General features: G+C 43.4%; 3 protein-coding genes across 3 annotated transcripts in view; 1 reads left to right on the top strand and 2 right to left on the bottom strand.

The window, feature by feature from the left end:
- Window positions 1-16761, bottom strand: part of LOC307117967 (GTPase IMAP family member 7-like) — a 45055-nt gene extending 28294 nt beyond the window's left edge. The window contains exons 1-2 of the mRNA XM_079803253.1: window positions 16531-16761; window positions 7747-7802 (exon numbers count right to left, since the gene is read on the bottom strand). Coding sequence (XP_079659379.1) covers window positions 7747-7760 — 14 coding nt within the window. The 5' untranslated portion in view covers window positions 7761-7802; window positions 16531-16761. The remainder of the gene's footprint in view (window positions 1-7746; window positions 7803-16530) is intronic.
- Window positions 16762-20204: 3443 nt separating this feature from the next.
- LOC307120684 (uncharacterized protein) lies at window positions 20205-26667 on the bottom strand. Its single transcript, XM_079807818.1, has 2 exons — window positions 23373-26667; window positions 20205-23173 (listed from the first exon to the last, which is right to left on the bottom strand). Exons 1-2 carry the CDS (start codon window positions 23545-23547, stop codon window positions 22650-22652), a joined length of 699 nt encoding a protein of 232 aa, XP_079663944.1. The 5' UTR covers window positions 23548-26667; the 3' UTR covers window positions 20205-22649.
- Window positions 20599-22169, top strand: LOC307118663 (uncharacterized protein; the record flags this gene model as incomplete). The annotated part of the gene is made up of 3 exons (XM_079804375.1): window positions 20599-20888; window positions 21493-21598; window positions 21750-22169. The coding sequence occupies 3 exons, from the start codon at window positions 20599-20601 to the stop codon at window positions 22167-22169; spliced, it is 816 nt and encodes a 271-aa protein (XP_079660501.1).
- Window positions 26668-27019: the final 352 nt, after the last annotated feature.

Below are 27019 nucleotides of genomic sequence, written 5' to 3'. Positions count from 1 at the left end.
TTCAGGCTTAAACCGGGCTCAGATTGCAGAAGTTTAGGCCGATTTATCCCCGATGTACCCCTCCTAATAATCTGAGAAAAAATGTTCACGACAATGGTCGGTTCCAATGTTTGGCCTAGATTATCTGGTAATGTCAGGCGTTTACAGATCAAATCTTTAACCTCCTGATTTGCTCATGGACACATCTGGGCCACCCGTTGAAATAAAACATGTTGGTTTTGAACATACCGGGTGAGTGTAGAAAGCTGCTAGCAAATGTAAACATTAACTGTTGAAACATCGATGACGATCTGCTACACTAGAATCTTTATATATATATATATGCAGAAGTGGAGGAAATGTTTGGAAGCTTACGTGTAGCACATCATGACATCATGAGCACACATCATGAGCACTTTCTACAGAGGCACCATTGAGAGCATCCTTTCCAGCTGCATCACTGTGTGGGGCGGGAGCTGCACTGAATACAACAGGAAAGCTCTTCAGCGCATAGTTAACACAGCCGGAAAGATCATTGGTGCCCCACTCCCCTCCCTGAATGACATTTACTCCACCCGCCTCATCTGCAAAGCGACCACAATTGTGAGCGACACAAGTCATCCAGCTCACAATCTGTTCAGCCTCCTGCCATCTGGGAAGAGGTACAGGAGCCTCCACTCCCGCACCACCAGACTCAGCAACAGCTTCACCCACCAGGCTGTTAGGATGCTGAACTCTCTCCCCTCAGCCACCAGGCCGTCAAGAAGATGACCCCCCCCCCCCCACATTTGCACAATTTGCACAATTTGCACATTTACACAAACTGTCTTTGCACTACATGCCACTTACAGACTTATTTTTATTTTATTCTAATTTAAATGTCTATTTATCTATTAACATTAAACTCTAGTTTCAGTTTCTTTTTCTTTTTCTTTTTTTTTCTTTTTATTATTTTTTATTTTTTTAACTTTAGTCTATTTTTAACCTATATGTCTTGTCTTCACTGTGGGATGGAGGGAAACGTAATTTCGATTGCTTTGTATGTCTGGAACATGTGAAGAATCGACAATAAAGCTGACTTTGACTTTGACTTTGTGTAGCAATTTGCAATGCAATATGTAAAATGACAATGCATTTCAGTATTTAAATTTACATTTCCCATAACATTTGGAGCAAAATAATCATTCAATTTGAATAATATAATTTACAGTTTTAGTTTTACAAGTTTTACATTTGCTAACATATAATTTAAATATAGATTTTAAAGCTTTCTAAGTTGCAAAATGAAAATGTATTACAGAAATGATTAGATGTGTTTAACAAAAATTGTTGCAAAATGATCATTTAAATGTTATTTTTCTTAATTGCACTTACACTCACAGTTAAGATACTTGCGATTGCATTTTCATTATATGTCCCGCAATGAATGTAGCAAAATTCAATGTGGAATTGAAAATGCAATCCGAGCCGATCAAGTCTCCGCCCCGCCCTGTCAATCATCACATCAAGGCGGGCCAGGTGTTGAAAACATGGCGGCAGCAGAGCTATTAGAGCGATGGGTTTACTGGCAGATGAAGTGGAGCAAGAACACAGAAATGATCACGCGCGTCTGTCAGTGATTGTTCTGTTAGACCAGCACGTTATTAGAACCATAGATACTTATGGTTAGAAGAACGTCTCGCAGAGAACACGCCTGGTGCTCGTGCACCTTAACACGAGCGCGGTCTCGTGTCTGCTGAAGTGAGCGGTGGTTTACAACAGGTTATTTTACCCTCAAACAATCTTCACTAAGGTGTGTGCATAAACTGACAGGCGCACCGGTATGGATGGAAACGTAAGCACAAGTAGTATTCACCAATGCTGTTTACATAAACTGCGCAAGATGATGCCTTTTGATTGGTTACTACGTCCATCCATCAAAACTTTGCTGGCAAGGCATTGGCTAGGCATTGACTGGCTTTATCCAATGAAAACCATGGGTACAATGACACCTCGCCGAGCCTGTAATGCACTTCCTGGATATATCGAGTCACCCAAATGCCTGTGATTAAAGGAGAGAGTCAAGGGAGGGCTCATTTTCAGCGGAAGAGCATAAGCTGCAGGGGAGATCATCAGAATACTGATTAGAATCGATATTTCATTGATAATGGACATGATTGATTACTCTAACTCAAAACACTCATGCAAACAAAGGAGGATTTTTGTTTTTTTCCCTATTTTTGTTGTTGTTTTGGATTAAAAATTGGGATACATTTTGAGGAGTGGTCGGACACTGGAGATTGTACTGGACACTGGACACTGGATCAGTGGAGATTGTAGAATCTGGCGAATGTGTTCGGTGTCGCCCAGCCTGCAGCTCTGCAGATGTCTGAGTGTGCCCTGACCCCAAGGGGACATGGTCGACCTTGCTGCTGGTAAGCCAAAACAATGGTGTCCACTATCCAGTGAGACAGCCTTTGCTTTGAGAGAGCACTTCCCTTACGCTCTCCACTATAACAGACAAAGAGCTGGTCTGAGGTCCTAAAACATCGCGTGCTGTCTACGTAAGCGCGAAGGGCGCGTACTGGACAGAGCAGTGCCAAGGCTGGGTCTGCCTCCTCCAAAGGCAGCGCTTGCAGGTTCACCACCTGGTCTTTGAACGGAGGGTTCGGAACCTTGGGCACATATCCAGGCCGGGGTCTCAGGATCACGTGAGAGTTAGCCAGCCCGAACTCCAGGCACGCTTCGTCAACCGAAAATGCCTGCAGGTCCCCGACCCTCTTAAGAGAGGCCAATGCGGTCAGCAGAGCTGTCTTCATTGACAGAAACTTAATATCAACCGACCGCAAAGGCTCAAAGGGAGGCCTCTGCAGAGCACTTAGAACTACTGCGAGGTCCCAAGAGGGTATGAGAGGAGAGCGAGGAGGATTCAGTCTCCTCACCCCCCTCAGGAACCTGATGATCAGGTCGTGCTGACTTACCTTTTTGTCCCCCAAGAGATCGTGGTAGGCAGATATTGCGGCCACATAAACTTTAAGGGTGGAGGGAGACAGCCTTCGCTCCAACCCCTCTTGGAGGAACGATAGCACGGACCCGATCGGGCATTTCCAGGGGTCTTCTTGGCGGGAAGAGCACCAGGTGACGAAGAGGTTCCACTTCAACGCATAGGCATGCCAAGTGGACTCTGCCCTAGCGGAAGTGATGGTGGCGACCACCGGGGGTGATAGACAACTCAAACCTGCCGCGTCCTATCCAGGAGCCACACGTGGAGGTTCCAAGATCGGGACGTGGGTGCCATAGGGTGCCCCATCTCTGAGTGAGGAGGTCCGGTCTCAGAGGAATAGGCCAGGGAGGGGCTGTCGCAAGGAGTATGAGTTCGGGGAACCAGGTCCGGCCATGCCAGTACGGGGCGACCAGAAGGACCTGATCTTTGTACTCCCTGATCTTGCACAGGAGCTGTGTGAGTAGGCTCACTGGGGGGAACGCATATTTGCGTAGGCCCCGCGGCCAGCTGTGCGTCAGTGCATCCGTGCCGAGCGTGCCCTCGGTCAGGGAATAGAACAGGCTGTAGTTGGAAGAGTCGTGGGAGGCAAACAGATCTATCTGCGCGTCCCCAAACTGTTCCCAATCAGCTGGACCGTCTGGGGATGGAGTCTCCATTCTCCCGGGAGTGGCTGAAGCCGTGAGAGCTCGTCGGCTGCACGGTTCAGGGCTCCTGGATTATGGACAGCACGAAGGGACCTCAGGCGCTTCTGACTCCATTAAACGAGGTGGCGGGCGAGTTGAGACATACGGCGGGAACGTAGACCGCCCTGGTGGTTGATGTACGCTACTACGGCCGTGTTGTCTGTCCTGACAAGCACATGTTGACCCTTCAGCAACGCCCGGAAGTGATGCAGGGCGAACTGTACTGCCAGTAACTCGAGGCAATTGACATGCAGGAGATGCTGGGGTCCTGTCCTGACCCCAACCCGTGGCAGAGGCATCCGTCGATACGACAACATGCCTGGAAACTCGTTCTAAGGGCACACCGGCCCGTAGAAAACTGAGGTTCGACCACGGGGTGAGTGTCTGTAAGCAGGCCCAAGTCACTTGTACCCGGAGTGTGCCAGACAGCCATGCCCACCTCGGGACTCGATCGCGAAGCCAATGCTGAAGCGGTCTCATATGAAGCAATCCGAGCGGCGTCACTGCGGCTGCAGATGCCATATGCCCCAGGAGCCTCTGAAACAGTTTTTCACTCTTGCTCTCGATTTGACGGAGGCATGTCAGCAGAGACTGCGCGCGCTCGCTCGAAAGCTGCGCGCACATGGCGACCGAGTCGATGTCCATACCGAGAAAAGAGATCTGCGCTGGGCAGAGTTTGCTCTTCTCCCAGTTGACCCGAAGGCCCAGACGGGCTAGATGATGGAGCACCCGATCTCGGTGTACGCAAACCTGCTCCCGAGAGTGGCCCAGTATGAGCCAGTCGTCGAGGTAATTCAGGATGCGAACCCCGTGCTGCCGAAGGGGCGCAAGGGCTGCCTCAGCAATCTTCGTAAAGATGCGAGGGGACAGAGACATCGTACTGATGGGAGGACCGCATACTGATATGCCCGCCCCTCGAAAGCAAACCGCAGGAACGGTCTGTGTCGAGGAAGGATGGAGACATGGAAGTAGGCGTCCTACAGGTCGATCGCTGCAAACCAATCGTCCGGACGAATGCATTCGAAAAGGCGTTTCGCAGTCAACATCTTGAACGGAAGCCTGTGGAGGGTTCGGTTCAAGATGCGAAGGTCCAGGATTGGCCGTAACCCACAGGTTTTCTAGGGTAAAATGAAGTAGGGGCTGTAGAACCCCTTCACTTCATTTCGGCTGGAGGGACAGGCTCGATCGCACCCTTCGCCAGCAGGGTGGCAATAACCGCACGCATGACGGGGGCGTTGGCCCCGATCTCGGTATAGCGGACACCCCTGAAACGGGGAGGAGCCTGCGCGAACTGAATAACGTAGCCGAGCCTGATGGTCCGCGCGACCCAGTGGGACAGCCCCGGAAGCTGAAGCCAGGCTTCCAGGTACTGCACCAACGGGGTCATTCGGAGCATTGGGGTACCCAGGGTGGGGCAGCGAGGCAGCGTTACCGGCCCGGACAAGGGAGGCTTAACGGCTTCGTCCCGACAGAGGAGACCAGGGAAGGACGCACGTTCCACTGGGGTCTGCTCTGAGGGGAGGCTGGCGACAGAGAGGGATGCGAGTGGCGGGACCCGATGGTTGCGCGCACCGTCATCACCGGTCTCTGGCTGCTCAGGGATGGGAGTGTCAGTTCTTTCTTTAACCACAATGGGGTACTGCTGACCCGGGGGCCAGCAGCTGAACAAAAGATTCTCCCTCGGCCCTCCACCCGGGGAAGGAGCGGTCCTGCTACCGTCTCCTGGAAAGAACTGCCCATCCCTGAGCTGTCCGTGTCACGAGCGCCGCTTGGCCTGGCGTTTTTTCGCGGGCTGCGGGGCTGGAACGGACTGGGGCGCCTTCCTGCGGCTACCTTTGCGCGGCCCGGGTGGAGGCTGCTGCTTGGGTGGCACAGAGGTTGAGGGAACCGCAGGAGGGCGTCCTCGGCGGCGAGCAGGCTGAGGCAACTGCGCGGGCGGCTGGATGGAGGCAGCAGCGGACCGCCGGGGCAGTATGTGTCTTATGGCCTCAGTCTGCTTCTGAGCGGTCGAGAACTGTTGGGCGTGTTCACTCGGTGTCACGGATATCCGCGAGGGTGAGCCATAGGTGTCGCTCCTGGACCACACTAGTGGACATCACCCGCCCCAGGGAGCGTGCGTTCACCTTCGTCGCCCGGAGAGCGAGGTCGGTGGCAGCACGCAACTCATTGACGAGTCCTGGGTCAGCTCCTCCCTCGTGCATGTCGCACAGCAACTTGGCCTGGTAGGCCTGAAGAGTTGCCATGGCATGCAGAGAAGCTGCAGCCTGCCCCGCAGCTCTATAGGACTTCGCCACCAGGGATGACGAAAACCTACAGGCTTTGGAGGGATGCTTAGGATCGCCACGCCAGGTCGAAGCACTCTGCGGACACAGTTGCATCGCAACAGAGCATTCAACCGGGGGGACCCCAGTGTACCCTTTGGCCACAGCCCCATCGAGGGTGGAGAAGACGGAAGAGGTCGCCAAACGGTCGCGGGAAGACAAAGGGTTCTTCCAGGACCGTGCGATCTCTTCATGCACCTCGGGGAAGAAAGAAATTGGAGGAACGGACGGACGGGTGTCCGGAGGTTCCCCCAAAAACCAATAATCCAACCGCGAACGCTCAGGTCGGGGCGGAGGGTTCCACTCCAACCCAAGCGCAGCGGCGGCCCGAGATAGCATGGCTGTCAATTCCGGGTCTGACTCGGACAATGTCACAATGCCCGAAGGCGGCAGCACAGCCGAATCATCATCCTCGGATGACTCCAGCCCACCTTGTGATGCGGCGATGGACATTTCTTCATCCTCCGCCGCGCCAAACGCCACAGTCGGGACAGCATGAGCCACGCCCGATGTAGACGCCTGAACACAGGGCGGGTCAGGTGCTTGAGAGTGGGGTGTGGGCCGAGGCATGAGCGTCGGCGCATCATTCCACACCATCACCCTCAGATCACCCTGGCCACCAGCCAAAGTGCGACCTCTCGTGGAGATCGCAGATTGGGGTGTGGCAGAGGGGACTCTCGCTCCGGCATCAGCGCGAAGCTCACGGAGTCTTGATCGTAACACCGAGATGGTGTGTCATCCACAAGCGCTGCCTGAGCGTGCTGAAAGCCCAAACACGTCACACAGCGCTCGTGCCCATCAGAAGACGAGAGAAATGCACCGCACCCAGAAGTTCACGGACGAGACATCCTGAAAAGGACGCGTCACGTGCAAGCTCTTTTGTGAGAGGAAAACCTTTCAGCCGATGCCGAAGCGCCCAGGGAAACACACACCAGCTGTCAGACGACCTCAGCGCAGATCACGCAGACAGGAAGTATGTGCTCGCTGGAACGCGCCGTAACACCAACACCGACTGGAAGGCTGCTCGTCTCGAAGAAGCTGACGAAACTCAGAAGGCTGTAGGAGTGAAGAGAGGTACTCTTGGCTCCGAAAGCAGAAACATAATGCGATATTGCCTCGTACTTCCTTATATACTCACGCGGTGAGGCGGATTTACGGATGCCAATTCCGCATGCCCCATGGCATTGGCACGCCATTGGGCGTTTTCTATATGCTTGAAGATGATAGGCTTCTAAGCGAAACCCCCATTCGTTAGTCACTAATGTACGTCGTAGTGACTGAACGAAAGGGAACTCATACAGGTTTGGAACAACTTGAGGGTGAGTAAATGATGACAGAATTTTCATTTTTGGGTGAACTATCCCTTTAAACTGCAGAGTTGACTCATACTCACGCGCTTTGTAGTGAGCAGGAAAAAACATTGACCACACGGCTTCGAAGTGAAAGCTTGATTATGCAACAAGCTGCTGCTCATTTATGCCCGTGCTGCGAGGCAGAGCAGCCGCTGCAATCATTGCATGCCAATTGCATTGGCTCCTTTAATTACATTCAAAGTAGATTGGCTTCTCTGGCGAGATTCCTATTTGTTGGTCTCTGATGTGGCGTAGAAAGTGACTGACTGAATGGGAAAGTAAGTTTTCCAAAATGAAAATATTCTGATAAAGTACATATGATTGAACAAAGTAATCAATTAAGTAAAAAGGAAATACTTTGATACTTTTTAAAAATGTTACTGTCACTGCAAGCATTTATGCAATTCTCAAAAGGATGAACTTCTAACCTCCTAGTAGACATGTCTGCAACGTTTCTGATGCTGTTGCCTGCAGTCCTAGCTGTCTGTGGAAAAACAAAAAAATATATATTTATTTATCTTTTCTCTATTGACATTTTATTAAAACAGAAAATAAAATAAGCCACTAAAGGAGGGATTCCTCACATGCAGACAAAACTTATTTATACAGTTTCTGGTCCAAATGTTTTTTTTTTTTTTTTTTCATGTAATATACCTCATTTTACAAGCATCTGACTAAACAACATGCATATAACAAATGCATAGATGTTTTAGGAAAAATGTAAACAGTAAGTGCAAGAATGTATTTACAGTGGGGAGAACAAGTATTTGATACGTTTCCGATTTTGCAACTTTACCCACTTACAAAGCATGTAGAAGTCTGTAATTTTTATCATAGGTACTCTTCAACTGTGAGTGACGGAATCTAAAACAAAAGTCCAGAAAATCACATTGATTTTTAAGTTATTAACTTGCATTTTATGACATACGTAAGTATTTGATACATCAGAAAAGCAAAACTTAATATTTGGTACAGAAACCTTTGTTTGCAGTTACAGAGGTCAAACTACTTTCCTGTAGTTCTTGAGCAGGTTTGCACACACTGCAGCAGTGATTCTGGCCCACTCCTCCATATAGACCTTCTCCAGATCCTTCAGATTTCAGGGGCTGTCGCTGGGCAATACGGACTTTCAGCTCCCTCCAAAGATTTTCTATTGGGTTCTGGTCTGGAGACTGGCTAGGCCACTCCAGGACCTTGAGATGCTTCTTACGGAGCCACTCCTTAGTTGCCCTGGCTGTGAGTTTCGGGTCGTTGTCATGCTGGAAGACCCAGCCACGACCCATCTTCAATGCTCTTACTGAGGGAAGGAGGTTGTTGGCCAAGATCTCGCGATACATGGCCCCATCCATTCTCCCCTCAATACGGTGCAGTCGTCCTGTCCCCTTTGCAGAAAAGCATCCCAAAGAATGATGTTTCCACTTCCATGCTTCACGGTTGGGATGATGGTCTTGGGGTTGTACTCGTCCTTCTTCTTCCACCAAACACGGCGAGTGGAGTTTAGACCAAAAAGCTCTTTTTTTGTGTCATCAGACCACATGACCTTATCCCATTCCTCCTCTGGATCATCCAGATGGTCATTGGCAAACTTCAGACAGGACTGGACCTGAGCAGGGGACCTTGCGTGCGCTGCAGGATTTGAATCCATGACGGCGTAGTGTTACTAATGGTTTTCTTTGAGACTGTGGTCCCAGTTCTCTTCAGGTCATTGACCAGGTCGTGCTGTGTAGTTCTGGGCTGATCCCTCATCTTCCTCATGATATTTGATGCCCAACAAGGTGATATCTTGCATGGTGCCCCAGACCGAGGGAGATTGACCGTCCAAAAAATTATTTTTGTTTTACAGGCTCTCCTGTAGTTAAAATAGTAGAGTGTGGCGCTAGCAACGCCAATGTCATGGGTTCGATTCCCAGGGAAAGCAATAACTGACAAAATGTAAAATGTGTACCTTGAATGCAATGTAAGTCGCTTTGGATAAAAGCGTCTGCCAAATGCATAAATGTAAATGTAAATGTAGATTCCGTCACTCACAGTTGAAGAGTACCTTTGATACAAATTACAGACTTCTACACGCTTTGTATGTAGGAAAACCTGCAAAATCGGCAGTCTATCAAATACTTGTTCTCCCCACTGTATAAGTTTCAAACACCAAAATGAAAATAGAACAAAAGCACATCCATGACAAAATATACATACACTGTGACAGGTATGGAAGCTTATGTGTAGCAAAATTAAATTTGCAATGCAATGTGTAAAATGGCAATGCATTTCAGTATTTCAATTTACATTTTACATACCATGTGTGCAACATTTGGAGCAAAATGATCATTCAAATTGAATAATATAATTTACATTTGCTATTTCATACACTAGTTTTAACATATAATTTTAAAATATATTTTAACGCTTTATAAGTTGCAAAATGAAAATGTATTACAGAAATGATTAGATGTGTTTAACAAAAATTGTAGCAAAATGATCATTTAAATATTATTTTTCTTAATTGCACTTACACTCACAGTTAAGATACTTACGATTGCATTTTCATTATATGTCCCGCAATGAATGTAGCAAAATTCAATGTGGAATTGAAAATGCAATCCGAGCCGATCAAGTCTCCGCCCCGCCCCTGTCAATCATCACATCAAGGCGGGGCCAGGTGTTGGAAGCATGGCGGCAGCAGAGCTATTAGAGCGATGGGTTTACTGGCAGATGAAGTGGAGCAAGAACACAGAACTGATCACACGCGTCTGTCAGTGATTGTTCTGTTAGACCAGCACGTTATTAGAACCATAGATACTTATGGTTAGAAGAACGTCTCGCAGAGAACTAGTGTTAATTTTGTCACCTATTTTTAATTTAGTCTTAGTCTTGTGCCAAATGTCCTTGTTAGTTTTAGTCATATTTAGCCATAATAAAATTATACAGTAAATGTGGCTGACGTAATAATCAATGCACACTATGCTGTACTGTTTACCAAAAATTGCTGCAAACACCTGTAAAGTGAAGCTGTGTGTAACTCACGCGGCTTAAGCCATTCAAATATATTAACACAGAAGTATTGAGCGCTCCGGGAACCACGTGACCGCGCGCGCCCACCGCGAGATGACAGGCTGGCAGCAACAGGAGACTTGAAGTAGACTTGTACTTGAGCAACAGCGCAAACTCTTTCGGAATATTTTGAACAGCTGAATATTCATCTCATGATGAAAAAGTAGAGACGATTATAGACGAAAATGAAGAGAGATTTTATCTTAGTTTTTATTTTATGCAAAATTTGTGTCTCGTCCTTTTTCGTCAACAATAATACCTGTTAATTTAGTCTTAAGCAGTCTCGTCATCATCTAGTCTTCGTCATGGAAAAAAAGGTCGTTGACAAACATATTTAGTCTCGCCTCGTCTGACGAAATTAACACTACAGAGAACACGCCTGGCTTGTGCACCTTAACACGAGCGCGGTCTCGTGTCTGCTGAAGTGCTGAAGTGAGCGGTGGTTTAAACCACACATGCAGCAGCCTATTGCTTTTCTGTTAAAAGTGGTTCGTGAAAATTGATGCTTTAATAACAAGTATTTTATCGGGAGTGTTTATGCAGGAATGTGTAGGCTAGTAACTCGAAACAATTTCATGAATTTTTCATGGACATACAGCAGGGGCGTAGCCAGTGGGCGGGCCTGACGGGCACAGGCCCGCCCACTATGATGACTAGGCCCCCAGTTTATTATACAAATATAATAATATTTGTTAACAGTTGTTTAAATTATTTTAAAGTAATTACAAAATTTGTATAGCATCTCAAATACTAAAATAAGTAAAATGCACTTTTTTTACAGTGTATGGTTTTTGCATAATGCTTGAGTTTGATTGACAGCTGTGTTAGGTGTCAGGCTGTCTCATGTATGTCACGCGGCTGAGGCTCGCCCTGTGAGTTCATGAAGTGTGTTTACCTATTCACTGAGCCTATAAATTGCAGTTGTGTGATAGATAATTATATAAAAAGGATTAACGCGCGGGAAAGTTCATCCATCAGGCCACAAGTAACGTTAAGACTTTTCAATTCCAAGCGCGCGTTCATTTTGTAAAGCCGGGAACACACCATCAGTATTTGCCAGTCGTGATAGTGCAGGGGTAAGGTGCGTGGCACTACGTTTTGACACAATTTGACCTGAGGTTCGAATCCGCCTTTTGCTGAACTACCGGTATTTGTACTTCCTTTTCCCATCACATATCAGATCGGAAAGGCGTTTATTTTCATTTAAAAATTAAGAAAATATTTGAAAAGTGGAAATAAAGTGTCTAACGTTTGTTGTAACTGATGCTCGTGTTTTGTATGTGGACAGGTTGTAGCTAGAGTTTGGATTTATGTTGACAGTGATAGTGAACAACCCCCCCAACCCACACACACAAACCCGGGAGTTTTTTGGGGGAGTGAGACCGAAAAAGAGGTCATAAAGGCATGGACATGGCCAGCAACAATACTAGGCTGTGGCGTTTAAATGATGCTCAAATGGTTAGAGGCCCAAAGGAAATATCCATCACACCATCAGCACCTGTTCACATCAGACCAAAATGCTTAGATGTGAAAGATAGGTTTATACATCACCAGAGTTATTTTTGGGAACATAAATTATTATTATTATTAGGCCTATTATTGTTATAAATAACACCCATCACCATCCAGATGGACTACACATCGTTTTATTAATATATTTGATGCATGAAACAATAATCAGAATGGTAAAAAGAGTTGGCAAAGTCACTTATGATGTCTTTGAAGTCCAGCTGTCTGCTTAGTTGGCTTTCAATTGAAAGTCGGGCAAGGCCATTAAACCTCTCTTGAGTTTGGGTAGACCTAAGGTAGTTTTTGACAAGTTTCAACTTGCTGAAAGCCCTTTCTGCACCAGAAACAGAGACAGGTAGAGTGCAGAAGATGCGCACTGCAACGCACACTTCTCCAAAAATGCTCTGGAGCTGCATCCTGTAGATTGAATTCAGCAGGTCGAGAGGAGACTGACAGTCTTCAAATGTGGCATTATACACAGACTTAAGATGCCTCACTTCATGCTCAAAGCCTTCTGTAAGATCCTCTGTATATTTGCTCACTAATGACTGGCAAGCCGGGTGAATCTGATCATCTTCTATGTCTTTTAACTTTAAAATTGCAGAAAACTCTTCATATATCTTTGCAGTTGTTTGGAAGCGGGTATCCAAGGCAGAGATTATATTATCCAATGTCACAAAGAACATGTTGTTCCGAAACAGAATTTCTTCTGTTTCCTGTTGGTTGGCATCCTCTGAACTATGACTCTCGTCTGCAAACCGCTTTCTCCTTCTCTTGTGGCTGACAGGAAATCCCCTCGGTACATCCATAGCTTCTGCAATGAGGGAGGCTTCTTGAAAGAGTTTATCCCATGAGTTACGCAAAACTTCCATCTCTTCTTTCAGTGCCTGTATGTTGCCTATTTCAACTTCCATTGAAATTTTCCCTGATTGCAGAATTAGGTTTCTGTCTTCAATGGACTGCAGGATTTTCTTCCATACAGTGAGAAGAACTATGGCTTTGAAGGACAGGAAGTAGTGTTTTAGACCACTGGCCTCTGACCTAGCTTCATTTGTTAAACTGCACCTAGCAAGGATGGTGTCCAGAGCTTCTATAATTGATGGCAAGTGGTTTGCAACAGGTTTAACTGCAGCTATGCGAGCACTCCCTCTGGTTTCTGACAAGCGTTGAAGGGAGCAGCCAGTCTGACTTTTAAGGATTGCCCACCGCTCTGGACTTGCACTAAAGAGATTATATAAGCGGTTTATACAGTCAAAAAACGTGGACACCTCAGAACATGACTCTGCTGCTTGTACACCAACAAGATTCAGGGAATGTGAGGCACAAGGTGAATATGTGGCAAGAGGGTTTATTTTCTTTATTTCAGCCTGAACCCCTTTCACTTTGCCGGACATATTTGCCCCATTGTCAAATCCTTGTCCCCTGCAATCTGAAATATCTATGCAATGCTCCTCTAAAGTCTTCAATATCATTTCTGATATTTCCCGGCCAGTCTTACCATTGAAAGCCTTGAACTGTAAAAAACGCTCAATTATTTCCCACTGATCATTCGACTTCTTTGCTACATATCTTAACAGAATCACATTCTGCTCCATATGTGAAATGTCAGGAGTTGCATCACAGATTACAGAATAATAAATGGCAAGCTCCCTTTCCTTCAGTATTTCTTTCAAGACCTTTTCTCCACAGATCTCAATTAATTCATTTTGTGATTCTGGACTAAGGTAATGTGTCGTTCTCACACCGGTCCTCTTCTTTGACACGTTTTGTAAATGATCACTGAGCAGTGGATCATAACGAGCCAACAGCTCTAATGTGCCAAGGAAGTTACCATTGTGAACATCACCTAAATTGTCTGTGGCCCCTCTGAATGCTAAGTTTCTTGATGCCAAAAAAAGTGTGACATCTAATATTCTTTCAAGAATTGCTTCCAGCTGTATTTGTTTTTGCAAGCTGCTATCTATTCCTTTTGCTTCTATCAAAGAATATTTCAGATTTTTCCACTTGAGGTAGCATGCTTTGTGTGCTTTGCTTGATTCATGGTCAGGGAATTTATTGTACATTCTCCGCCATTTTAGGTCTGCTGTTTTGTACCCTTCTTTAGTGTTTAGCGCACTAGATGATGTCTTTCTGAGGTCATCCTGTGAAAAGAGCATGCATGGCACACAATATAATGAATCCATGCTTGGACTGTACGTCAACCAGTCTCTCTTCTGTTTTTCTCGCCCATTTGCTGACTTACTAAACTGGAGATACTCTGGAAATTTCTTTCCTTCTGAATCCTTGGGCATAATATTTTTCAGGTCTGTTTGACTGGCAGTGGCTAGCTTTCTAACAATCACCTCACGTTCACGATCTGTGAACTTCTCTGGCCATAATCCTGGATCAGTTGTCAAAAAATCTCCTTCCCTCTCGTCTTCATTTCTCCCTGCACTTGCTGAGTTTGGGCTGTCTGTTACTGTGTTCTGACTGGTGCTACTTTCAGCTTCTTCACTTTGACCTTCACTAACTGATGTTGGCCTACTTTCATGCATTTGCTGGGTTGAGGAGCCTGGCTCTGTAGACAACAAATACCATGACTCAAATAGTTGTATCAAGAATAAACCAATACTTTCCAATTCAGTTCAGTTAAAACATATGTGACTACTAAATACTAAATACAAAAAAATAAAGTGATTCCTGACAAGTTATATACCCAATGAGGATGTTCCACACTGACCCTCCATGTCATCTTTGAAATGGGGTTGTGAGTCAGATGATGCCACATCTGTTGCTGCAGAACATTATAATAAGTATAAATAAGTCACTATGACAGTCTATATGTAACAAAATATGGTGGTGGTGTTGTAAACTCTTTATTTTAAAAGGTAAATGTTTATATACATTTTTACAACTAATAAAAACTTAACAAAAACCAAGACATTTTTAAATATTAAGAAATTCAAAAAGTAAACAAATAAATTGTCAAGAATGCAGTCAAATGTAAAGACTTTTGTCTTTTTTATAAGAATTACTTGTCTTATTTATATTAAGACACTATGTAACTGTGTAATATATTATTAAATAAAGCTAATGAATGTATCCATCCAAGAGCAGTGTGTTGTATTCGTGTTTTCTTGACTGTAGCCTAATAAAATAAATCAACAGCCAGTAGGTGCATAATGCTTGTGACATGCGTTGTGACATTTTTTTCTGTGTGTTATACAAACAAACTCTATTTACAATAGCGTAAAAAGACGGGGATTTTGACCACGTAATCATTTAATCAATTTGACGGCGGTGCGTGCCGCGGTGCCGGTAATGACAGTAGGCGGCAGGCGGTAGTTTTCCTACGAAAGTAAATCTGACAGCGAAATAACAATTCACTAAGTTACTAACCTGTCTTAAAGAACGTCTTGATCGGCTGGGATACAGCAACTCTCCTGGCCTCCCTCTCGTTCTTTTCAAGGCGTTTCTGGTACCCTGATTTATATTTTCTTTTCCCTGACATTTTCAGCCTGTCAGTCAGTCTCCTGTTCTTTCAACAAGTTCATCGTTAACTTCAGCTGCCGCCTCAACTCCGATTGGTTCTGTTCACGAGCTGGGGTGGGACTTACAATTTTATTGGGTCAAATGATCTAATGTTCGTCACTGACTGATTTAATTAATAAATACTAAACCGGACTGAACCATTTGTATGGAGAGGAGAGGAGCAGATATTTGAAAAACTTCTTTAACCTATTTGCATGGTTTTGTGGTTTTCATTAAAATCTCAGGCATACATCTATTAAAAATATTAGAATTATTCACAGAACAGGGGCCTATATAGTATAACTTCTGGATTTTGTGGGGCCCCTTGGGCAGTGGGGGCCCCTATAATCGTCACCAGCTTTCACCCCACTAGCGACGGCCCTGACCAGGCACGTTCTCTGCGAGACGTTCTTCTAACCATAAGTATCTATGGTTAGAAGAATTATATGAATTAGAATTATATAATTTCATTATGGACATATAATGAAAATGCAATCGCAAGTATCTTAACTATGAGTGTAAGTGCAATTAAGAAAAATAACATTTAAATGATCGTTTTGCTACAATTTTTGTTAAACACATCTAATCATTTCTGTAATACATTTCATTTTGCAACTTATAAAGCGTTAAAATATATTTTAAAATTATATGTTAAAACTAGTGTATGAAATAGCAAATGTAAATTATATTATTCAATTTGAATTATCATTTTGCTCCAAATGTTGCACACATGGTATGTAAGATGTAAATTGAAATACTGAAATGCATTGCCATTTTACATATTGCATTGCAAATTTAATTCTGCTACACATAAGCTTCCATAGGGGTTTTGAGCACATGATGATCTGCGTGAGGGAAATCTGACGCCCATCTGATCATATAACATCTATTTCTGTCTGCGCCACTGCTGGAGCATAAAAACATATTTAAAAAAGAACAAGTGACACATTTTGGACACACATCACAACGTGTATCAGTTATTTACAAGTTATTCCAAACAAAGTATATTCAGAAACGAGTTTTGCTGGTGAGTTTAGTTTCGGTTTCGTCTCGGTCAAGTGTTTTTATTTCACTGCATCATCATCCAACTAAATTACCACCACGACTCTAATTACAACTTAATAATGAAAACTAAAGAGTCCAACCTTGTTCAAATCTTGACCGAGTCGTTTGTCTTTTGCGTCCTGATGAAAGTGGAGAAGCTCGAGCTCGTCTCAACAGATGAACTCTGACAGCGCGACGATAAAAACTAGATAACACGGGAACAGTCTATCCAATTTAGTTTAAAACATTTGTGTGACACAAATACAAGATAAACAAGGCGCTAATCTACCCCAAAAGAAACGGCAGAAAACTTTGTAGCACCTCCTCCTTCTGTTTTCGAAACAGAACATGTCTTTCTGAAAGTTGATATAGGCTATTTATATATAGGCTATATAAAGTACCGTCGCAAGGGCTGTGCCTCGCAAAGTAAAGTGACAGCTGACTTGATGTAAAAGCCGACAGTTAAAGTTTTTGTTAATGTTTTTGTCCTTCAAAATACTATAATAGTTAAAAAGACACAGCTAAAAATGTGTCATAATGCTGTATTATTCTGCTTGTTAAAATGTATTAGGCTATGCAATAACTATAGGCTACAATATTTCTCTTTGCGTGAGACAGTGATTCACGCGCGTGACAGTGATTCATGCGCATACACATGTCAGTCAGCGGGCATCGCACCTCAAGCTCGCAGAGAGCTTTAATCAGTCCATTCAAATGTGATTTTGGCTGCCTCTGAAATGGGTTAAACCATAGATATTTCGCTACCTAAGAAGTTCAAGTAAATAGGCTATAGCAGGGCCGTGCAGAGAGTTCATCAGGGGCAGGGGCTCAAATGTAAAAAAGGGGCAATATGTAAATATATATATATATGTAAATATATATATAAATATGTAAATATTTATATATATATAATATATAATAATATTTATACATAACATATATATATATATATATATATATATATATATATATATATATATATATATATATATATATATATATATATATATATATATATGTTTATATATCCTTATGCTCATCAAGCCTACATTTATTTAATCAAAAATACAGAAAAAAAACAGTAGCCTAATATTGTGAAATATTATTACATTGTGTTCTTTTTAACTTTTTATTAATCAAAGAATCTTGAAAAGAGTATCACAGTTTCCACCATTGACATTAAATCCTCATATTAGAATGATTTCTGAATGATCATGTGACACTGAAGAGTGGAGCAATGATGCTGAAAATCCCGCTGTGATCACAGGAATAAATTATATTTTAAATTATTTTAAAATAGAAAACCATTATTTTAATATATTTCGCAATATTGCAGTTTTTTATCAAATAAATGCAGGCTTGATGAACATAAGAGACGTATTTCATAATGCTGCATAATATTCAAAAATAGTATAATAAAGTCCTTTCACGTAACCATTTCGCCAGTCTACACTTCACATAGCCTAATAGGCCTGTAGGTGCCGGTGGCACTTGGGTTTTGTTAACTTTGATAGTTTCATGAAATAGTAAATTATGTATCAATATAGGCTACATAAATACAAGTGAAATTAACACTACTTACCATTAATGCGACTTTTGATGCTGTGGTTTTGTGCAGGAATTTGTTTGTTGTCTGTTAAAATCCATTTTGTCAGTGATGCAATTTATAAAATGAGACAAACCGCAGGAAATTGTTCCACAAACGTTAGTTTGTCTGTCCATGTCATTTTCAACCGATTTATGAATAAGAACAGAAAATTACCGTTTCACATCGCCCAATGGACTTTGAACTTGCTTTGCCAGATCACGATTGGTTGGTGTATATACATGACAAACGGGCATTGGTGAATTGTGTAATACTTTAAAATATATAGATAATATATAGCTTTGTAATTAAATCAACACATTAGCTCTGATTATGGATGAAAAAAAAATATTGGTTTACTTTTTTTCCTGTGAGGCCACACACTCTCTGAAAGGACCATATTTGGCTCGAGAGCCGTTTCCGAACAGTGGAAAATCAGCTGTCAATCAAAACGCACGCAACCCATAGCAACGCGTTATGGCAACGCCTCAACAGAAATTGTCCGACTTTTGAGCCGTCCGTTACTATTGTATGGATTTTCATGTTATAATAATCACATTTATTTAGTTTTATTGACCACGATATTATCATTGATATTTGTCTGAGGGGCACTTTTGATTCATTTTGAAAAAGGGCAGGGGCTCGAGCACCCAAAGCCCCCCCCTCTGCACGTGCCTGGGCTATAGAAACGCGCTCATTGAAGGATGTGCATTTATTGCATGGATGGAGAAAGCAGGACGCCTGCATTTCAGCTGACATACGCACAAAAGGTTTTTTATTTAACACTATAACGTTAAATAACCATATAGCCTAACTATTTCTCACCTTTCGGAGCATCAGTGCCGCAGAACTAGTAAAGCCTAGCTACTCTATATCTAGACGTTTTAAATGTTTTTAAATATGATAACTGCAATAAGCAAGTAGAATGTACATTTCCTGAAGAAAATGTGAGTGGTGCTTGCAGTGGCAAAAAAATCCTCTCGGATGCTACTGGGATGCAAAAAAGCCATGCAACATGTCTGTAGGATGTTCTGGGGCTGAGATATGGCTTATTCATGTGTTTGTACTGTTGCTAGGATGTGTCTATACAGTTTATGAGGTGATATATAAAGACTATTGGCCAGTCTGAGTCAAAAGAGCCCAACTCTGTATTTCTACAATGCTCTGGTGCTGAGATATGGCTCATTAATGTTGATATATGGTTGCTAGGATGCTGTAACTGGTTGCTAGGGCGGGGCTATGAAGTTTGAATGTCACTACTTATTAGTTGATTGATAGGCCGATTCAAATGAGACCAGCCCCAAGTCTCTGTGATGTTCTGATGCGGAGATATGAACACACAAACCTCTTCTCAATGTTAAGTCAATGGGGACTTGATTGGGACGATTTTTTTCCCGCCGAATACAAACATCGTACACCCGATCGCTTAGAAGAGATATAGCACACCTCTCCTCAATAAGCCGCATGATTTGACACCTCATTCATGGGTCTGCGACAAACGGTGCCGGAGGAGTAGTCAGTAGTGCACCAAAGTTTTTGTCAAGGTGAATAGTAATCACAACACCCACACAGTTGCCAGGGTGTGGTAATACAGTTACCATAGTGATCTTCTTGTATTTTCATTAGCTTCTGTTTCACGTATAGACACATTTCTTTGGGTTTATGTACAGACTCGACTAACCAGAAGAAACAAGCATGTAATATGAGTGACATGTGAACAGTAAATTATCTTCCCAGTCATTCTGGAATCCATAAACTTTTTTAATTTTAGGAACTTTATTTCCACTTTTAGAAAATTGTCATTTGTGTTCATTGTCTTTGGGTTTAATGGTTTTATTTAAAGTAAATACCTTTCCAATTTGATATGTGATGGCAAAAGAGCGAACTCTGTCAAGGGCGGATTCGAACCCAGGTCAATCGCGTCAAAACAGTTCTACGAGCCACGCGCTTTACTAACTACACTACTGAGGACTCTAAGGCCCCGTTCACACCGCAAGTCTTAATGCTCAATTCTGATTTTTTGCTCAGATCCGATTTTTTGTTTGGCTGTTCACATTACCTTTTAAAATGTGGCCTATATCTGATTCCAGTGTGAACTGTCTGAGGTTTCAAACTAACCCGCATGCGCAAAAGAACAATAACAATGACATCAGACGCAGCACGCTGTTGCACTGAAGTTCGGGAGGTTATGGAGGAAGTAAGCATTTTCGCTTTTATTTGTAAATGTTTGTGTAATGGAAGCCGTAACATTAATGAGCAGGTGCTGAAGAGGAGAAGAACGAAGAGAAAGAGAGCAAAAATGGTTATTTTGGCCTTTTGCGGATTTATGGCTGCAAATTCACTACAGAGGTCTGTGTGGATGCGTAGACGAAGCCAGGAGTGGTGGGAATGTGACGTGAATAGTTTCACTGAGACGCTGTTTTTTGAAAACTTTCGGATGTCGAGGGCAACTTTTGATTATCTCTGTCAGCGCCTCTCCTCAAGACTCCTACGGCAGGACACTCAATTTAGGCGACCCATCTCCGTGCGGAAACGTGTAGGAGTTGGGCTGTATTGGCTGGCAACGGGGGTCAGTTACCGCACGATGGGTAACCTGTTTGGCATTGCCAGGTCTTCTGTGTGCGCGATTGTGCACGAATTTTGCAAGGCCGTGCGCCAAGTCCTCATGCCCGAGTTCATAAAACTGCCCGAAGGAGATGCCCTCCGGGAGGTCCTACAAGGCTTCCAAATGAGGTGTGGTTTTCCACAGTGCGCTGGAGCAATTGACGGGAGTCATATCCCCATCATTGCCCCAGAAGAAAATCACGTTGACTACTTCAATCGCAAAGGATGGCATTCTGTCCTCCTGCAGGGAGTTGTGGATCATCAGTTCTGGTAAGCCTGCTACAATTATGAAATAATCTCGCCTGGAATTTTTTTACTTTGCTTTACTTTGCTAACCGTCATTGAGTGAAAAGTCTGATTTAGGTTTATAAAATAGTTAAATAATGCTGCCTTGTGATACAATTATGTGGAATGGCTATGGCAAGCCGCTTTAACATTTCATCTTGTTAACCTACTAGTCTCTATTTTCATGCTAGCACTTATTTTTTAGATACTAGTGTCCATTCCATTAAGTAGTAGTACTTATTCATTTGCTAAATAAATTAGTACTAGTACTTAATGGAATAGATACTAGTATCTAAAAAATAAGTACTAGTAGCATGAAAATGTAGACTAGTAGGTTTAAATTATTACATGTCAAAACGGTTTGCCATAGTAAGCTATGGCTTGTCGGTAGCCCTACTGATATTAACATATGATAGCCCCTCTGTGTTTACAGTAACTATCTGGTTTTGTTTTGCAATCCCTTACCGATCATTTCAAAATGTATATATTTAAATGTTTCACAGTGCAGTAATAACTGATTTGTGTTTCTTTTCATAATTGTTTACATGGACAAAATTATAAAATAACACATCACATGTCCCCATAACAGTTTCACCAACATCTACACGGGATGGCCTGGAAGTGTGCATGACGCCAGGGTTCTTAGGAATTCCTGTGTCTTTGCAATGGCAGAGAGAGGGGAGCTTTTTCCACCAGTAAGTTGTTCTATCATAGTCATGCACACATGTACACACACAAATACTATTTGGAAACTGTACCATCTTAGTATAAAGGAGATTAAAATGTTTAGAGAAACATATTAGAACATCTAATAAATTCAACTTCTCTTATTTTCCATTGCCAAAGGACACAGTGGAGATCAACGGTGTACAAGTACCGATCATGCTGCTTGGTGACCCGGCCTACCCCATGCGGAGCTGGCTTATTAAAGGGTACACTGACACAGGGAACCTGACAGAGCAGCAAAGGCACTTTAACGAGCGACACAGCAAAGCCAGGGTGACGGTGGAATGTGCATTCGGCCGATTGAAGGGGCGGTGGAGATGCCTGGGGAAACGGCTGGATGTGGACATCTCCACTGTCCCTACCATCATAAGTGCATGCTGCACTCTCCACAATGTGTGTGAGAAGCATGGTGAGGCCTATGAGGGACCTGCTCGAACTATTCTTCAGGACAACAGGATCGCAGAAGGAGGGGCACAAGATGCTGCTGAGCCAACAAGAGTCAGAGAGGCACTGACAGAGTTTTTTTACAGCCAACGCTGATTCACAAAAGAAACTTTAATTGACAATGTTTAAACATAACATTCTCGAAGTGTGGAGTAACAAAAAAAAAAGTTTTCAACAGTAATGATGAAATGGTCAGTTTTGTTCTGAGAAAATAAATAAAAATGAAATGCATCCCTGTAAAAGTAGTTGTACAGGTGTATGTAAACAAATAATCCATATAAAAAATCGTCATCAAATTTTCCACACAAGAATTTTTCTCGCCTAAATAATAAAACCTGCTAACTGCCATGTTCTACTTTGAATAATTACTCTGAATATGTTCATGTTCAAAATAAAAATTATTCTGCTATAGTGCAAGTCTCTGTCAGTTTAATAACACTACATAACGTTCAAACTGTAACCTGAAATTGGACTGTCAAATATTATCTGAACTGTAATTAACCTTTATAATGATGGATACACTTTGCATAGGTTGACCAACAATACTGAAAGCAATTCACAATATCGTGATCTAATTTACTTTTCCTCATCATCTGGAGGTTGGTAGAATGGTGGATGTCCTGAGGCCTGGCTGAAGGGCTGCTGAGCTGGACCTTGAGGGTGTGCTGACACCTGGCTGAAGGACTGAGGTAGATCTGGAGGATGTGCAGGAGGATGGTTGAAAGGTTGAGCCAGATCTTGCAGAAAAGATAGAGGCTGGTTGGTTGTCTGGTTACATGGTGGAGGCTGAGGTGAACCCATGCAAAATTTCGGGGGCTGAGTAAAGTTGTAAAAGGTAGGCTGAAGCGGCAGTTGTCTTGGGTTGTACTGTGAGGGCTGGACTGGTGCCTGGTAGATAGGTGGAAATGGGGAATTTGATCTTGCAAGAAACTGTGTGAACATTGAGAGCATTTTGAGCTCATGCTCATGCTGTGCAGCTTGCATTTTCAATTGAAGCTCAGTGTCGTCTGTGTTGTTGAGGGCACTGCTGATCTTTTCAGCAAAGATTTCCAGTGTTGCTTCCATCTTGGTCTTCCTTTTCCTGCTCTTGGCAGATGTAGCTGTAAGAAAGAGGAGAAAGTGTTTGGCCATTGTATCACAATTTTAAAAAACAGTCTTGAAGGGTAGACATGAGTATAAGTACTAACTTAGCAGTAATACAGTACAGTAATAACAGAATACAACAATAGTAATGGATGGGTTAGCGAATACTTTACTAATGATTTAGCAACAGCCTGATAAAAACATGATAATTCTTACTTCCAGAGGACTTTGTGGCTGTTGTGCTTCTTCCAGTGGTCTCTGTAATGCCTGCAGCTGATGAGCTTTCTCCAGATGTAGATGGTGCAGAAGACACAGAAGGTGCAGAAGACACAGAAGATGCAGATGGGAGTGACTCTGTGCTTGTATCATCTGGTGCAAGCAAACATATCATGTAATGCTATAATGTGATGTATTCATTGCAAATATTATTAGCTGGTTCACGTTACCAATTGACATAACACCCTCAACACACACACACACACACACACATTACCCTGAGAAGATGAGGATAACATGGTAGCCCCCCTCCTTATATGTTAGGTTATAATGGGATTTGGTTCTGCAGAGCCAGGTTAACAGTGCACTTGATCAGATCGTAGATAGACTGTATACATTTTTGAATGACAAGCCCGATCTCATGAAAGTGCGTATCTATACCAGGAATTAGCGTAATTCATTGAGGGATTTGTCAGTGTGATTGATAGATTACGTATTTCAAATGTAGGCTATTATATACACGCACACACAACGTTTTTTTTTTTCTCACCATCTTTTGGGGGTTTATTGCTTTTACACTAGTCGACTAGTCGGATACAAAACTTCCGTTTAAACAACAGTAAAATTAGTCGTCGCGCACATCCCTTTCATGAGTGTTTGGAACGACAGTCACGTAAAGGGTAGCCTACTAATCTCTGCTTCTCTGGTGGGTTTCCGAGTTGTGCAAAGAACACTGGGAGCAGCTGACTGGCTCGTTTATTCTGTGAACATAATTTTCCTATAACAAACACGCCAACTTTCTAGTGTCTTTCTACAGTATATGCGCAGGCTATGTATATTAAGACTGAAAACGTACCTGTTTTGCCATCTATATCCAGGCTGTCTGCCGAACTCCTCGGAGTTTCAGGCTCCTCTTCACCTGCTTCGTAGCTATCCAGCAGCTCCAACGGCTGACAGCTGGGTTTATCGCCCATAACACGATTAATCTCATTATAAAATGGGCAGGTGATGCGACCACGACCGCTTCGGTTGTTAGAATCATTTGCTTCTTTAAATTTACTTTTAAGACTCTTCACCTTCCTTTGGCACTGAAGCCACGTTCTTCTGTGTCCCCGTTCTTCCATTTCGTGTGCTATTTTTTCAAAAACGGAGCGGTTACGGTAGGATCCTTCCAGTTTGGCTTGAATTGAAGTATCTCCCCAAATACTAATTAGGTCTAACACCTCACTCTCCCTCCACTGACTTGCTCCGTCGCTGTTCTCCATATCTAGTTTTTAATGTTACTGTCTGTGTCTGTTGTGTCTAGGGGCTAACTCGGCGGCGCATAATTGTGACAAATGTCGCCGTAGATTGACGTAAAAGTCGCATCAAATCCGCCTTGTTTGTTCACACTGCGGCCGCATTGGAAAAAATCAGATCTGGGTCTGATTCAGGACCACATATGTATGTGGTCTAAATCTGATTTGAAAAAATCAGATCTGGGCCAGATTTGAGTGTTCACACTACCTCTGAAGAAGTCTGACCTGGTCACTTGACCCCAAAAAAATCGGATTTGGGCCACTTTTGCCTGCAGTGTGAACGGGGCCTAATTAACCTTGTGGGCGCTAATAGGTTTTAAAAAATAAGCTCGCGGGCTTAGGGGTTGTCAACCGATGTTGTAGGCAGACAGTATGGTCACAATTATGAACAAGGGGTTATAGATACAAACACATTGTATTTTACTTTTAAAATGAGTAGAATAATTACAACAAAAATAAAGAAATAGAGGCATTGTCAGAATGAGAAGTCAAGCAAGAAACACACCACCCACAATCCCTAATTTTAGTCACTTTATTTCCACTTTTATAAAACTGTCATTTGTGTTACCAATTGTCATCATTTTTAATAAAAATAAATACCTTTCTAATGAGATATGTGATGAAAAAAGGAAAGAAGGCGACCTCTTCAAAAGGCGGATTCAATCCCACGTTAGTCGCGTCAAAACATAAACAGAAATACGCTAGTCGAATGCTCTACTAATTCCGCTAAAGCGCTCTGCTCAGCAATGGAAACCGCCATCTCATCTGCGCTCTCTGCCTGGGCGGGCGAATGCCCCGAGTGCGAAGAACTCTCAATGTCGACCCTGCGGGCTCGACTTGAGCAGTTCGATGACGCCACCACTCTGCTCGTCCCTGCCGGGCCGCGCAAAATAATGCGCCGCTCGCAGCGACCACCGGAGACTGATATGGCTAGGAGCTCGCCTGAACCTCTCTCTCGGCCGCTCATCCGCCGCCGCGTCAGGGGATGAGGTGATGAGATAGACCCCCTCCCTCTGTTCAAGCCACACTACTGCGCCGCTTACAAGGGATGGCAGAAGTGAACGGTCAGTGTTGGGCACGTTACTTTAAAAAAGTAATTAGTTATAGTTACTAGTTACTTCTTAAAAATAGTAACTGAGTTAGTAACTGAGTTACATCATTATAAAAGTAACTAATTACCAGGGAAAGTAATTACTGCGTTACTTTTTTTTTTGTCAAAAGTTCAAATATGTCAAATAACTTGGATGCCCCCAATTTAAATGTTAAATGAATGAATTAGACACTAAACATTGTACATTAATGTACACTATTGTAATGTTGCTGTGGGACAATGTGAGAGACACCTATCAAATTCAATATATTGTAAATATTATCAGTAGACCTACTATAGTGTAAATATTATCAGTACTTTACTCCTCTGGTAGTGGAGCTCATGTTATCACCTGGGTTTTTAGCCGCTCATTTTGTGGCTGTGATGATGTGAGGCTTCATTAGATTAGAATTACTGTCCACCGACGTGGAGAGACTCTTTCTTCCTGTGCATAAGTTGCACATCACATAAACATTCTTACCTTTCACCTCAACGAGGGAAGAGTAGCGCTTATACTTCCAGTTTGCGAAAGCTACCTTTGAAGTCGTTGGACTTGCTATCGCTGACTGTGCATATGCGTGTGTGTCATAGGTGTGTGTGTGTGTGTGTGAACTCAACCTATCAACCTCAACCTTGTCTCCCACCCACCAATCATCATCAGTTATGTGTACCGCGCGCGCGCACACGCGCACGCACGTTGCAGGTCCGACTGACAGAGAGCCTGTTCGGATGAAAACCGCTTCAGTGAGCTCAATTATAGTAACGCCGCATTTTTTTTCTCAGTAACGCTAACGGCGTTGTAACGGAACAAACAGTAATTCGTTTGATTACTCGTTACTGAAAAAAATAATTCCGTTAGTAACGCCGTTTATCTACAACGCCGTTATTCCCAACACTGTGAACGGTCTCGGAGCGAGCTTCCTCTCCCTCTGTTCCAGCCGCGCTACTGCGCCGCTCACAAGGGATGGCAGAAACGGACGGTCCTGCAGCTCTCTTTACGTTACAAGAAAGCTACTCCACCCTCGCGTACATTTCTCAGTCTCCTCTCAAGTTCATGCGACTGGAATTGTTCATATTGCTGTAAACGAGCCTGTTTAATACACGCACACCAGCAAGCAAACGCCATCATGAGACATGACGCTGACATATGCTCTCTCTGACCTATACTAATGTATTTTCCCCCTGTGGTTCAGTGGCAGAATCCTTGGCTTTTGCGCCAGAGACCCGGGTTCGATCCCGGCTCTCGCGGCCAGTTTTTC

The sequence above is a fragment of the Gobio gobio genome, assembly GCF_949357685.1.
Source record: "Gobio gobio genome assembly, chromosome: 2".
NCBI lineage: Eukaryota > Metazoa > Chordata > Actinopteri > Cypriniformes > Gobionidae > Gobio > Gobio gobio.
Note: the sequence above shows the minus strand (reverse complement) of the source record. Positions and strands in the feature narration are given on the sequence as shown.